The sequence below is a fragment of the Cetorhinus maximus genome, chromosome 3 (genome assembly GCF_964194155.1).
Source record: "Cetorhinus maximus chromosome 3, sCetMax3.hap1.1, whole genome shotgun sequence".
NCBI lineage: Eukaryota > Metazoa > Chordata > Chondrichthyes > Lamniformes > Cetorhinidae > Cetorhinus > Cetorhinus maximus.
The window spans coordinates 5,112,693-5,128,110 of record NC_135881.1 but is presented as its reverse complement, the minus strand read 5'-3'; the positions used below and the strand labels follow the sequence as shown (position 1 = coordinate 5,128,110).

The following is a 15,418-nucleotide window of genomic DNA, read 5'->3' as shown; positions in this document are numbered from 1 at the left end:
GCAAGTTCTGCTATTGAGAAATGATGCCAGTATCTAATTTTTAAGGAATTCAGTACATTTGCACTCAGTGACAAGTTCTGGGAAGAGTACCAAGATTCACATCATCTCAGTGAAAGCTCTTTTTGTTTTCTCCGGCAGCCCGATGTAGCTTCAGGGAAAGGATGTGTCATGTGGCGCATGTACCAGGCAGAAACTCTAATCAAAGGCGCCAACATGCTTAAACCTTTTATGCTGCATTTAAAAAGGTTTTCACACTGAGCTCTGATGACAGTGACACTGTCAATACTCCCTCCAGCAAGGGCGTGAAAGAATATGCACTCCCTTTCAGATGAACAGTTGAACAATAACAGCGTTAGATTACAGCCGTAGCTGGCTGGAGTAGCTGTTCTTTACAAGCAACATTAAAACCAATAATACCTCTGCCTCTGTCTGTACTATGTCTTTTTTATCCCTTCATGGGATGTGGGCATCATTGGCAAGGCCAGCATTTGCTGCCCATCCCTAATTGCCCTTGAGCTGATTAGGCTAATTAAGAGTCAACCACATAGCTGTGGATATAGAGTCATATCAACACAAGAACAGAAAATGCTGGAAAAACTCACGAGGTCTAACAGCATCTGTGGAGAGAAAAACAGAGTTTACGTTTCGAGTCCGTATGATTCTTCTTCAGACTCTTTCTCTAGAGTCACATGTAGGCTACACCAGGTAAGGTTGGCAGATTTCCTTCCCTGACACTAGTGAACATGATGGGTTTTTACAATTGATGATAGTTTCATGGCCACCATTACCGAAACTAGCTTTCAATTCTAGATTTTTCAATTGATTCAGGTGCCGTGGTGGGATTTGAACTCATGTCCCCAGAGCTATGATAAAAGAGCAGAGGAGTGGGACTAATTGGATAGCTTTTTCAAAGAGCTGGCGCAGGTATGATGAACTGAATGGCCACCTGTGCTGTATTATTCTATGATCTCAGTGGTCTCTACCTTCAGCCTTGAGGGCACAAAAAAGTATATTGACCAGAAGAGGTACAGCGCTTATTCACCAAAATGATACTGGGGCTCAAATGGACAGGACAGGTTGCATAAACATTATTTGTGCTCCCTTGGAGTAGAGGTCGGCTTGAAGCACTATATGTCTCCATGCTGCTCCATTCGCAATCTAGTTGGTTTCCTTCATGTCAATCATGGAATGCATTTGATTGGCTGAATGGGCCCCTTCAATGGTATAATGACTCTATGACTCAGTCATGGAAAGCCCCTCCCCTCTTCATTTTAGTATCCAATTTGGTTTACATATTTATTTTATGAGTAAGACAGTGAAACATGTATGGGGCTTGTAGTTAAAAGCAAAGGTACAAAAACTTGGAAACTGCATAGAGATATTGTGCTCCTACTTCCCTTGCCAGAAAGTCCAGATTTGATGATGTCATGTTCGGTTGTAATGTCAGAGTTATCAGAAGAATAGTAACACCAACATGAGTCAGCTCCGTCAGGGAGTGTGAATATAAATTTTAAAAAGACCATTTTTTGTACATTTCGGGCACAGGGCAAATTTCAATGTTTGTAGATGATATAAGTTTGCGGATGACACTAAAATAGGTGGGAAGGCAAGGAGGTGAGGATGACACGAGTCTACAGAGGGATACAGACAGGTTAAGTGAGTGGGCAAAAACTTGGCAGATGGAATATAATGTAGTAAAATGTGAGGTTATGCCCTTTGGCAGGAAGAATAGCGGAGCTGAATATTATTTAAATGGAGAAAGACTGCAGAAGGCTGCAGCACAGAGGGATTTGGGAGTCCTTGCGCATGAATCCCAAAAAGCTAACACACAAGTTCAACAGGTAATAGGGAAGGCAAATGGAATGTTGGCCTTTGTTTCAAAGGGAATGGAGTATTAAAAATAAAACTATGCAAGGCACGAGTTAGACCACACCTAGAATACTGTGAACAATTTTGGTCCTCTTATCTAAGGAAAGATATACTGGCATTGGAGGCAGTCCAGAGAAGGTTCACTAGGTTGATTCCGTGTATGGAGGGATTTTCTTATGAGGAGAGGTTGAGTAGTTTGGACCTTTACTCATTGGAGTTTAGAAGAATGAGAGGCAACTTTACTGAAACATATAAGATTCTTCGGGGACTTGACGGGGTAGATGCTGAGAGGTTGTTTCCCCTTGTGGGAGAATCTAGGACCAGAGGGGATAATCTCAGAATAAGGGGCCACCCATTTAAGACAGAGATGAGGAGGAATTTCTTCTCTCAGAGGGTAGTCAATCTGTGGAATTCTTTACAGCTGTGGAGGTTGGGTCATTAAGTAGATTTAAGGCTGAGATAGACAGATTTTTAATCATTAAGGGAATCAATGGTTATGGGGAAAAGGCAGGAAAGTGGAGTTGAGGATTATCAGGTCAGCCATGATCTCATTGAATGGCAGAGCAGGCTCGATAGGCTGTATGGCCTACTTCTGCTTCTATATCTTATGGTCATATATTCCTAAAACCCAAAATGAGGAGGTAAAAAGAGGACATAGACTGGTGAAGGCAGTCATGAAACATTAGTCCAGATCTTTGCTGAGTTGGGCCTACTCAGGAGGCATTTAAAAATGGCAGGTTAGATCAGATTCCTGGATTCCTGCCACTGTTTCCAGCAGTTTTGGCCGGCACAGTATAGGGATGCGGGTAGCCAGCCCACACGCAGCATTCCCTCCCTTGCCAGCTCCATTCCAGGGTAATGCAGTTCCAACCCCTCTGCGACTTTGGTGGAGTCAGGCCCCTTCTGTAAGTAGAGGTGGTTCACGGCCTCTCAGAGGAGTTGTGAACCAAGGTGGAACCCACGTACTGAGTCATCAACCCAAAGAAAATCCGTCATTCAACATTCCCACTGAAGTACGTTGGCCCTCTTACTTTCTCACAAAGCTGTCAACCAATCACATCCATGCATATTATCAATGTCAGAAGCTCTGATCCACTTCAGACCTCTTAACCTGATTTTTCAAAAAACATACAGGCAGTGAAAAAACTCTTCAAAGAAACATCAAGTTATTAAAGTAATAGAGATGTCAATAAAATAAAGCTTTTAACTCCCCTTTGTAGCTGTTCATACATTGCTTGCTGAGATCTAAGTGAATTAACCATTCCTGGAGCTCAGCCAAGCATTAATAATTTTAGCCTGCTTTTGTTGATACAGACGCCAGAGATGGGGACATGGAGGCAGCATGGAAATAAAAGGGACATGGAGTGAGCATGGGGGATATGAGGGGGCATAGGGAGGCACAGAGAGAGCTTGAGGGGACAATGGGACCATGTGGGGTGGGTAGGGGGCGAGGGTGTGAAGGCTTTTTTAATTCTTTCACATGGTGTGAAAGATGGCTAGCCAGCATTACTGCCCACCTCTAATTGACCTTGAGAAGGTGGTGATGAGCCACCTTCCAAAATTGCTACATTCCATGGGAGGTAGGTACATCCACAGGGCTATTAGGAAGGGAGTTCTAGAATTTTGACCCAGCAACAGTGAAGGGACGGTGATATATTTCCAAGTAAGGGTGGTGAATGACTTGGAGGGGAACTTGCAGGTGGTCATGTTCCCTTGCATCTGCTGCCCTTGTCCTTCTAGGTGGTAACAGTCATGGAAGATGCTGTTAAAGGAGTCTTAGTGGCTACAGTGCATCTTGTACATGATACACACTGCTGCCACTGTGCATCAGTGGTGGAGGGAGTGAATTATTAATGTGGTGTATTTTCTGCCAATCAATTGTGCTGCTTTGTCCTGGATGGTGTCAAACTTCTTGAGTGCTGTTGGAGCTACACTCATCAGGCAAGTGGAGAGTATTCCATCACGCTCCTGACTTGAGCCTTGTAGATGGTAGACAGGCTTTGGGGAGTCAGGAGGTGAGTTATCTGCCACGGAATTCCCGACCTCTGACCTGCTTTTGTAGCCACAGTATTTACAAGCCTGGTCCATTTCAGTTTCTGGCCAATGGTAACATCCAGGACGTTGATAGAGGAGGACTCAGTGATGATAATGACATTGAATGTCAAGGGGAGATGATTGGATTCTCTCTTGTTGGAGAGAGCAGATACATGGCATCAGGTCAAACATGGGCAAGGAAACCTCCTGCTGATTACCACGTATCGCCCTCTCTCAGCTGATGAATCAGTGCTCCTCCACGTTGAACATCACTTGGAGGAAGCACTGAGGGTGGCAAGGGCACAGAATGTACCCTGGATGGGGGACTTCAATGTCAATCACCAAGAGTGGTTCGGTAGCACCACTACTGACCGAGCTGGCTGAGTCCTAAATGACATAGCTACTAGACTGGGTCTGCGGCAGGTGGTGAGGGAACCAACAAGAGGGAAAAACATACTTGACCTCATCCTCACCAATCTGCCTGCTGCAGATGCATCTGCCCATGACAGTATCGGTAGGAGTGACCACTGCACAGTCATTGTGGAGACGAAAGTCCCATCTTCACATTGAGGATACCCTCCATCATGTTGTGTGGCACTACCACCGTGCTAAATGGGATAGATTTCGATCAGATCTAGCAACTCAAGACTGGCATCCATGAGGCACTGTGGACCATCAGCAGCGGCAGAAATGCACTCGAACACAATCTGTAACCTCATGGCCCAGCCTATCCCCCACTCTACCATTATCATCAAGCCACAGGATCAACCCTGGTTCAATGAAGAGTGCAGGAGGGCATGCCAGGAGCAGCACCAGGCATACCGAAAAATGAGGTGTCAACCTGGTGAAGCTATAACACAGGACTACTTGCATGCCAAGCAGCATAAGCAGCAAATGATAGACAAAGCTAAGCGATCCCACGACCAACGGATCAGATCTAAGCTCTGCAGTCCAGCCACATCCAATCGTGAATGGTGGTGGACAATTAAACAACTCACTGGAGGAGGAGGCTCCACAAATATCTTCATCCTCAATGATGGAGGAGCCCATCCAAGCAGTGCAAAAGATAAGGCTGAAGCATTCACAACAATCTTCAGCCAGAAGTACCGAGTGGATGATCCATCTCGGCCTCAACCAGAAGTCCCCAGCATTACAGATGCCAGTCTTCAGCCAATTTGATTCACTCCATGTAATATCAAGAAATGGCTGAAGGCATTGGATACTGCAAAGGCTATGGGCCCTGGCAATATTCTGGCAATAGCACTGAAGGCTTGTGCTCCAGAACTTGCTGCGCCCGTAACCAAGCTGTTCCAGTACAGCTACAACACTGACATCTACCTGGTTATGTGGAAAATTGCCCAGGTATGTCCTGTACACTAAAAGCAGGACAATCCCAACCTGGCCAATTACCACCCCACCAGTCTACTCTCGATCATCAGTAAAGTAATGGAAGGGGTCATCAACAGTGCTATCAAGCGGCACTTGCTTAGCAATAACCTGCTCACTGACGTCCAGTTTAGGTTCCGCCACGGCCACTCAGACCCTGATCTCATTACAGCCTTGGTTCAAACATGGACAAAATAGTTGAACTCCTGAGGTGAGGTGAGAGTGACTGCCCTTGACATCAAGGCAGCATTTGACAGAGTGTGGCATCAAGGAACCCTTGTAAAACTGGAGTCAATGAGAATCAGGGGGAAAATTCTCCACTGGTTGGAGTCGTATCTAGCACAAAGGAAGATGGTTGTGGTTGTTGGAGGTCAGTCATCTCACCTCCAGGACATCACCGCAGGAGTTCCTCAGGATAGTGTCCTCGGCCCAACCATCTTCAGCTGCTTCATCAATGACCTTCCTTCCATCATAAGGTCAGAAGTGGCCGATGATTGCACAATGCTCAGCACCATTCGTGACTCCTCAGATACTGAAGCAGTCCATGTCCAAATGCAGCAAGACCTGGACAATATCTAAGCTTGGGTTGACAAGTGGCAAGTAACATTTGCGCCACACAAGTGCCAGGCAATGATCATCTCCAACAAGAGAAAATCCAACCATCGCCCCTTGATGTTCAATGGCACTACTATCACTGAATCCCCCAATACATCCTGGGGGTTACCATTGATCAGAAACTGAACTGGACTAGCCATATAAATACTGTGGCTACAAGAGCAGGTCAGAGGCTAGGAATCATGCGGTGATTAACTCACCTTCTGACTCCCCAAAGCCTGTCTACCATCTACAATGCACATGTCAGGAGTGTGATGGAATGCTCCCCACTTGCCTGGATGAGTGCAGATCCCACAACACTGAAGAAGCTGGACACTGTCCAGGACAAAGCAGCCGGCTTGATTGGCACCACATCCACAAACATTCAGTCCCTCCACCACCGACGCATAGTAGCAGTAGTGTGTACCATCTACAAGATGCACTGCAGGAATTCACCAAGGCTCCTTAGGCAGCACCTTCCAAACCCACGACCACTGCCATCTAGAAGGACAAGGGCAGCAGATAGACGGGTACACCATCACCTGGAAGTTCCCCTCCAAGTAACTCACCATCTTGACTTGAAAATATATCGTTGTTCCTTCACTGTCACTGGGTCAAAATCCTGGAACTCCCTTCTGTGGGTATACCTACACCACATGGACTGCAGCGTTTCAAGAAGGCAACTCACCACCACCTTCTCAAGGGCAACTATGGATGGGCAGTAAATGCTGGCCCAGCCAGCAAAGTCCACATCCCATTAATGAATTTAAAAAAAGATGGTCATTGCCTGGCACTTGTCTGGCGTGAATGTTACTTGCCACTTGTCAGCCCAAGCCTTAAAGTTGTCCGAGTCTGCTGCATATGGACACAGGCTGCTTCTGTATCTGAGGAATCACAAATTGTGCTAAACATTGTGCAATCATCAGTGAACATCTCCACTTCTGGCCTTATGATAGAAGGAAAGTCATCGAAACAGCTGAAGATGGTTGGGCCTAGGACACTACCCTGAGGAACTCCTGCAGTCATGTCCCAGTCTGAGATGATTGACCTCCATCTTCCTTTGTGCTAGGTATGACTCCAACCTGTCGAGTGTTGTCCCCCGATTCCCATTGACTCCAGTTTTGCTAGGGCTCCTTGATGCTACACACGGTCAAATGCTGCCTTGATGTCAAGAGCAGTCACTCTCACATCACCTCTTGAGTTCAGTTCTTTTGTCCATGTTTGGACTAAGACTGTAATGAGGTCAGGAGCTGATTGGTTCTGGCAGAACCCAAACTGAGTGTCAGTGGTGAGTAAGTGCTGCTTAATAGCAATGTTGATGACACAGTCCATGACTTTGCTGATGATTGATAGTAGATGGGGCAGCAACTGGCTGGATTGGATTTGACTTGCTTTTTTTGGACGGTACATAACTGGGCAGGTTTCCCCATTCTCGGGTAGATGCCAGTGTTGTATCTGCACTGGAACAGCTTGGCTAGGGGCACAAGGCTTCAGTAATATAGCCAGGATGTTGACGGGACCCATAGCCTTTGCTGTATCCAGTGCCTTCCGCATTGACATCACATAGAATGAATCGAGTTGGCTGAAGACTAGAATCTGTGATGTTCAGGACCTCAGGAGGAGGCTGAAATGGTTCATCCCTCGGCAATTCTGGCTGAAGATAGTTGCAAATACTTCAAACTTGTCTTTTTCACTCACTTGCTGTTTTCCACCATTATTGGGGATCGCGATGTTCATGGAACCTCTCCCTCCCATTAGTTGTTTTATTGTCCACCACCATTCACAACTGGATATAGCAAAACTGCAGGGCTTTGATCTGATCTATTGTTTGTAGGATTGCTCAGCATTGTTTCTAGTAACCTGTTTCTCCTGTTGAGCATGCGTGTAGTACTATGTTGTAGCTTCACCAGGTTGACATTTTATTTTTTGATATGCATGGTGTTGCTTCTGGCATGCTCTCCTACACTCCTCATTGAATCAGAGTTGGTCCCTGACTTGATGGTAATGGTACACTTAGGGGTATGCCAAGCCATGAGAACAGAAGAACGTAAGAAATAGGAGCAGGAGCAGGCCTTACGGCCTCTTGAGCCTGTTCTGCCATTCATTATGATCATGGCTAATCTTCAGTTTCCACTCATTGAAGTAAATAAATATGATCTGATAGCAATTACGGAGATATGACTGCAGGACAGATTGGGTCCTGAATATTGAAGGGTACATGACATTCGAGAAGAACAGGAAGCTAGGTAAAGGTGGAGGGTAGCATTGTTAATCAAAGATGGCATTGGTGCAATAGTTAGAGGTGACCTTGGTTCAGGAGTTCAGGATGTGGAATCAGTTTGGGTGGAGATGAGGAATAGTCAGGGGAAAAAAGACACTAGTATGAGCGGTCTACAGCCTGCCTAACAATAGCCACAGTGTAGGGCAAAGTATTCAAGAAGAAATGTTGAATGTTTATGATAAAGGGATGGCAATAATCATGGGTGATTTTAATCTAGGTATAAACTGGAAAAACCAGGCTTGCAGTAGTAGCTTGGTTGAGGCATTCTTAGAATGCTCACGAGATAGTTTCTCAGAGCAGCATGTTCTGGAACCAACCAGAGACCAGGTTATATTAGACCTGGTATTGCGTAATATGAAAGGATTAATTAATGACCTCAGAGTAAAGGCATCCCTAGGTATCAGCGACTACAATATGATTGAGTTTTGCATCCAGTTTGAAAGGGAAAAGAGTGGGTCTAAGAATAGTATCTTAAACTTAAATAAGGGCAACTATGTGGGCATGAAAGTTGAGCTTGCTGAAGTGTACTGGGGTACTACACTAGAGAATAGATCAATAGAAAAGCAATGGCAGGCATTTAAGGGGATATTTCAGAATGTTCAGAATAAGTATATTCCTACTATAAAGAAAAATTCTAAGGTAAGAACCCCCATCCATGTTTAACTAAAGAAGTTAAGGAAAGCATCAAACGTAAGGGAAAAGCATATAACTGCACGAAGATGAGTGGCAGGTCAGATGATTTGTCAGAACATAAAGAACAGCAAAGAATGACTAAAAACTTAATCAGGAGAAAGAAATTAAAGTACGAGAGGAAGCTAGCTGGAAATGTAAAAATGGATAGCAAGAGTTTCTACAGGTATTTAAAAAGGAAAAAAAATAAGTAAAGTGAGCGTTGGTCCTCTTGGGAGTGGCAATGGAGAGTTAATAGCAGATAATAAGGAAATGGCAGATAAAATGAAGAAATATTTTGCTTCTGTGTTCCCTATAGAGGATACAAAAAACATTCTACTAATGACCGTAAATCAGGAGATGGAAGGGAGAGGGGAACTTGGTGAAATTGTAATAAAAGCAAAATACTGCGGATGCTGGACATCTGAAACGAAAACAAAAATTACTGGAAAACCTCAGCAGGTCTGACAGCATCTGTGGAGAGAAAGACAGAGTTAACGTTTTGAGTCCGTATGACTCTTCTTCAGAACTAAAGAGAAGTAAAAATGTGGTGAAACATATACTGTTTAAGGGGAGCGGGATGGGTGAAGTTGGATAGAAGGCAAGTGATAGGTGGAGGCAAAGGAGAGATTGCGAAAAATGTCATAAACAAAAGGTCAAAGGGGTGTTGATGGTGGTGATACTGGCTAAAGGAGGTGCTAACTGGAGGAAGAGCACCTCACCTTCTGACTAGGCACTTACAGCCTTCCGGACTTAACATTGAGTTCAACAACTTCAGATCATGAACTCTCTCCTCCATCCTCACCCCTTTTTGATCCCCTTTTTACAAATATTTATTTTTTAGTTTTTACATATAATTTTTCCCACCTATTTCTATTATTATTTTAAAAATTTATTTCCATTCATTGTTTTATCACACATTTTAGCATATTTCGATCTTTTCTCCCACACCGTCCCCTCCCCCTCCACCCCACCCCCACTAGGGCCATCTGTCACTTGCTCATCCTGCTTTCTACTCTTAATGTCCCCATTAGCACCTCCTTTAGCCAGTATCACCACCATCAACACCCCTTTGACCTTTTGTTTATGACATTTTTCGCAATCTCTCCTATGCCTCCACCTATCACTGGCCCGCCCTCTATCCAACTTCACCCATCCCGCTCCCCTTAAACAGTGTATATTTCACCACATTTTTACTTCCCTTTAGTTCTGAAGAAGAGTCATACGGACTCGAAACGTTAACTCTGTCTTTCTCTCCACAGATGCTGTCAGACCTGCTGACTTTCTCCAGCAATTTTTGTTTTTGTTGGTGAAATTGTAAATCACGAGAGAAGCAGTCCTGAGCAAACTGATGGCGCTGCGGGCTGACAAGTCTCCAGGTCCTGATAGACTTCATCCTAAGGTCTTAAAAAAGAGGTGGCTAATGAGGTGGTAAATGCGCCGGTGTTAATTTTCCAAAATTCATTAGATTCTTGAAAGGTTCCATCAGACTGGAAAGTAGGAAATATAACCCCTCTATTCAAGAAGGGAGGGAAGCAGTAAACAGGAAACTATAGGCCAGTTAGCTTGACGTCTGTCGTGGAGAAGTTGTTAGAATCGATCATTAAGGAGGGTACAGCTGAGCGCTTATTAAAACTCAAGGTAACCGGGAAGAGTCAGCATGGTTTTGTGAAAGGGAACTCATATTTAACCAATTTATTGGAGTTTTTTGAAGGAATAACATGCGCCGTGGATAAAGGGAGCCTGTAGGTGTATTTTACTTCCTGTAGGTGTATTGTACTTCCTATAGGTGTATTGTATTGGATTTCCAGAAGGCATTTGATAAGGTGCCACATCAAAGGCTATTGCAGAAAATAAAAGTTCATCATGTAGAGGGTGACATATTCGCATGGACAGAAGATTGGCTGGCTGACAGAAAACAGAGAGTGTGCATAAATGGGTCTTTTTCTGATTGGCAGAATCCCGCAGGGGCCTGTGCTGGGACCTCAACTTTTTACAATTTACATCAGTGACTTATATGAGGCGAGTGAAGGCACAGTACCTTAATTTGCAGATGACACAAAGATAGATAGGAGAGTATGTTGTGAAGAGGACTCAAGGAGGCTTTAGATGGATATAAATAGGTTGAGTGAGTGGAAAAGATCTGGCAAATGGAGTATAATGCAGGAAAATGTGAAATTGTTCACTTTGGCAGGGAGAATAAAAAACACAAAGTATTACTTAAACGGAGAACAACTGCAGAATTCTGAGGTGCAGAGGGATTTAGATGTTCTAGTACATGAACAAAGAACAAAGAGAAGTACAGCACAGGAACAGGCCCTTCAGCCCTCATATTGCCTGTCAAACTAAAACATTTTGCACTTCCGGGGTCCGTATCCCTCTATTGCCATCCTATTCATGTATTTGTCAAGCTGCCTCTTAAACACCACTATCGTACCTGCTTCCACCACCTCCTCTGGCAGCGAATTCCAGACACTCAGTACCCTCTGTGTAAAAAACTTGCCCCGCACATCATCTCTATAGTTTTCTCCTCTCACCTTAAATCTACATCCCCTAGTAATTGACTCTTCCACCCTGGGAAAAAGCTTCTGACTATCTACTCTGTCCATGCCACTCAATTTTGTAAACTTCTATCAAGTCGCTCCTCAATCTCCGTCGCTCTAGTGAGAACAATCTGAGTTTCTCCAACCTCTCCTCATAGCTAATAAGCTCCAGACCAGGCAGCATCCTGGTAAACCTCCTCTGCATCCTCTCCAATGCCGCCATATCCTTCTGGTAATGTGGCGACCAGAATTGCACGCAATATTCCAAGTGTGGCCTAACCAAGGTTCTATACAGCTGCAGCATGACTTCCCAGCTTTTATACTCAATACCCCTGCCAATGAAGGCAAGCATGCCATATGCCTTCCTGACTACCTTATCCACCTGCGTTGCCACTTTCAATGACCTGTGGACCTGTACACCCAGATCCGTCTGCCCATCGATGTACTTAAGGGTTCTGCCATTTACTGTATAATTCCTACCTATAATTAGACCTTTCAAAATGCATTACCTTGCATTTGTCCAGATTAAACTCCATCTGCGATTCTCCGCCTAAGTCTCCAACCGATCTATATCCCATTGTATCCTTTGACAATCCTCTTCACTATCTGCAACTCCTCCAACCTTAGTGTCGTCTGCAAACTTACTAATTAGCCCAGTTACATTTTCCTCCAAATCATTTATGTATACTACAAACAGCAAAGGTCCCAGCACTGATCCCTGCGGAACACCACTAGTCACAGCTCTCCATTCAGAAAAGCACCCTTCCACTGCTACCCTCTGTCTTCTATGACCAAGCCAATTCTGTATCCATCCTGCCAACTCACCTCTGATCCCGTGCGACTTTACCTTCTGTACCAGTCTGCCATGAGGGACCTTGTCAAATGAGTCACAAAAAGTTAGTATGCAAGTTTAACAAGTAATTAAGAAGGCTAATGGAATGCTATCCTTTATTACGAGAGGAATTGAACATAAAAGTAAGGATGTTATGCTTCAGTTATACAGGGCATTGGTGAGACCACAACTCGAATGCTGTGTGCAGTTGGTCTCCTTATTTAAGGAAGGATTTTACATTGGAAGATGGTTAAGAGGAGGTTTACTAGTTTGATACCTGGGATGAGCGAGTTGCCTTATGAGGAAAGGTTAGACAGACTGGGCTTGTTTCCACTGGAGTTTAGAAGAGTGAGGGGTGACTTGATTGACATATATAGGATCCTGAACAAGGTGGATGTTGAAAGGATATTTCCTCTTGTGGATGGTCCAAAACTAGGGGGCACTATTTTAAAATTAGACATCGCCCTTTTAGAACAGAGATGAGAAATTTTTTCTCTTGAGGGTTGTGACTTTGGAACTCTGCCTCAAAAGGAAGTGGAGGCAGGGTCATTGACAATTTTTAAGGCAGAGGTAGATAGATTTTTGTTAGGCAAGGGAATCAAAGGTTATCGGGGGTAGACGAGAATGTGGAATTTGAAAAACAAGCAGATCAGTCATGATCTTATTGAACAGCGGAGCAGGCTCAAGGGGCCACATGGCCTACTCCTGCTCCTATTTCGAATGTTCTTATGTTCGTATGTCCACTTTCCCACCCTCTCCCCATAATCCTAGATTCCCTGAGAGACCAAAAATCAATCTATCTCAGCCTTAATTATATTCATTTACTCTACAAAGCAGAAGTCAGGAGTATGACAGAATGCTTCCCACTTATAGATGAATTAGTGCAGCTCCAACAACACTCAAGAAAATCAACACCATCCAGGTCAAAGCAGCCCACTTGATTGGCATCCAAGCTGCCACCTTAAACATTCACACCCTCCGCCACCAGCACACAGTAGAAGTGTGTACCATCATAGGTGAGATGGTGGCATAGTGGTAATATTACTGGCTACTAATCCCAAGACCCAGACTAGTCCTCTGGGGATATTGGTTCAAATCCTGACACAGCAGCCCATGGAATTTAAATTCAATGCAATTTGCTAGTCTCAGTAATGGTGTCTATGTAGCTATCATTGATTGTTGTAGATCACCTATTGAACTCACCTGGTTCACTAATGCTCTTTTGGAAGGAAATTTGCCACCCTTACCTTGTCTGACATACCTGTGACTCCAGACCCACAGCAATGTGATTGACTCTTAGCTGCCCTCTTAAATGACCTAGCAAGCCACTCAGGGGCAGTTAGGGCTGGGCAACATATGCTATCCTTGCCAGTGACTCCCACATCCAGTGAAAAGAATTTTAAAACCATATAAGATCCACTGCAACAACTTGTTAAGGCTCCTTCAAAAACAGCTTCCAATCCCACAACCTCTACTACTTAGAAGGACAAGGGCAGCAGTTGCATAGGAACCTGCAAGTTCTCCTATGAATCCTAACTTGGAACTGTATCGCCATTCCATCACTGTCATTGGGTCAAATTCCTGGAACCCCCTCGCTAATAGCACCAATAGTGTACCTATGCCTCGAGGACCGCAGCAGATCAAGCAGGCAGCTCACCACCATCTTCTCAAAGGCAATTGGGGATGGACAATAAATACTGGCCTTGCCAGAGATGCCCATGGAGAAATAAAAAAATAATTGGCAGATTCCATTGCAAGTGTGAACAGAGGAATTTTTAATCGTAGAAAATAATTGACAAGAATGGAACGGAATGAAAGGTTTTTTTGGTAGAAATTTTTAGCAGATGTAATATTTTTATTATAGATATGACTAATTACCACAATGAGTTACACATCACCCTCACACATCTGAGACTGAATTCCTCTTCAATAATTGTTTTTTTTCCCCAAGAATTGACTTTATTTGTAAAATTTATAACAGTACATTCCATCACAGTTTAAAGTTGATATTACATGAAGTGTAAAACAGGTCTGTTTCTTTCAATGCAGCATGTGACACTCCGAGGTGCCTCATGACACTTACAATTTCAGGTTGTATTTACAATATTCATTTCATCTCAAACATACAGCCTGTGGGGTTTTACACAGTTTCCCAGTCTCAGTATACTATGGCAGAGGGGGCCTTAGACAGTGGTCTTTTCCCATTGTGATTTGTACCAGCTGCCCCAGTCTTTAGTGCCTCCATCATCAATCATCAGTTGCTGTAGGTTGTTGAACCCATCTGGTTCACTAATGCTCTCAATCCTGGACCTTGGAATGTGCCAGTCCGCAAAACATCATTGTTGACGGCTCTTTGCACTCGAAGGCCAGAATCATCCCAGATTTGCACAACATCTTTCCAGCCGGCCGCAGTGGCGGCTTTTCACGCCGTATCTTCCCAAACCCACCGCGTTAATTATGCGTTCCCGAAATACACACCATCTCGATGGTGGGCGAGCTTCAATTTGCCTGCCGCGCCATCACCTCGCCGCTTCATCACGCCAGGCATCACATTTAAAGTACAGCCGCACTCAGTCCTTCCAGCCCAGGACTGTAGCAAAGAAGACATGGCTCCGAAAGGCAAGAAGACTGCAGCTCTCAGGAATAATCAGGAAATTAGTGCATCGATAATCAGGATGCTAATACATTAATAATCAGAATTATTCCAATTAGTAATCGGAGTCTGATTGCATCAATAATCAGAATCCTATTGCATGAGTCATTTGCCAATTGTGTCAATAATCATGGTCCTATAAGAATAATAATCAGGATGCTATTACATTAATAATGAGAGTCCAAATATCCCCCACAATGAACAGTTGAAGCCTCCCATCGCACCCACCCCCACCCCTGCTCAACCCTAAATTTTCACTCGGGCTGCACTGGGAAAAAGCTTGGGAAGCGCTGATCTAATCTGCTGGATTTGATGTCTGATTTTGGGTTGACATCCATTATTGTGGGATGGAGAAACGTCAAGTTTCCACACCGCCTCGTCACTCATACTGATGGGAAATCACAAAGGTACAGTGACAGTGTAAACAGCACGGGGTCTTTTCGAGAATGCTGCGATGTAACTTCCTGTCACTGAGCCCCATCATGAGGCATCAATCTCGCCCACAGATTACCAGCACTTGCAATAAGCTGAGGAACAGTAAACTAAACAGGATTGGC

At 44.3% G+C, this 15,418-nt stretch overlaps 1 protein-coding gene across 2 annotated transcripts in view; it reads left to right on the top strand.

Annotated features, from left to right (window-relative positions):
• Positions 1–562: 562 nt before the first annotated feature.
• LOC144675553 (cation channel sperm-associated auxiliary subunit TMEM249-like) overlaps positions 563–15,418 on the top strand; it is a 63,608-nt gene continuing 48,752 nt past the window's right edge. For both annotated transcript variants that reach the window (XR_013575086.1, XM_078536229.1), the window contains exon 1: positions 563–705. Coding sequence is in view for 1 of the 2 variants with exons in the window: in XM_078536229.1 (XP_078392355.1) it covers positions 586–705 (120 nt within the window). In the remaining variant the exon portion in view is untranslated. The remainder of the gene's footprint in view (positions 706–15,418) is intronic.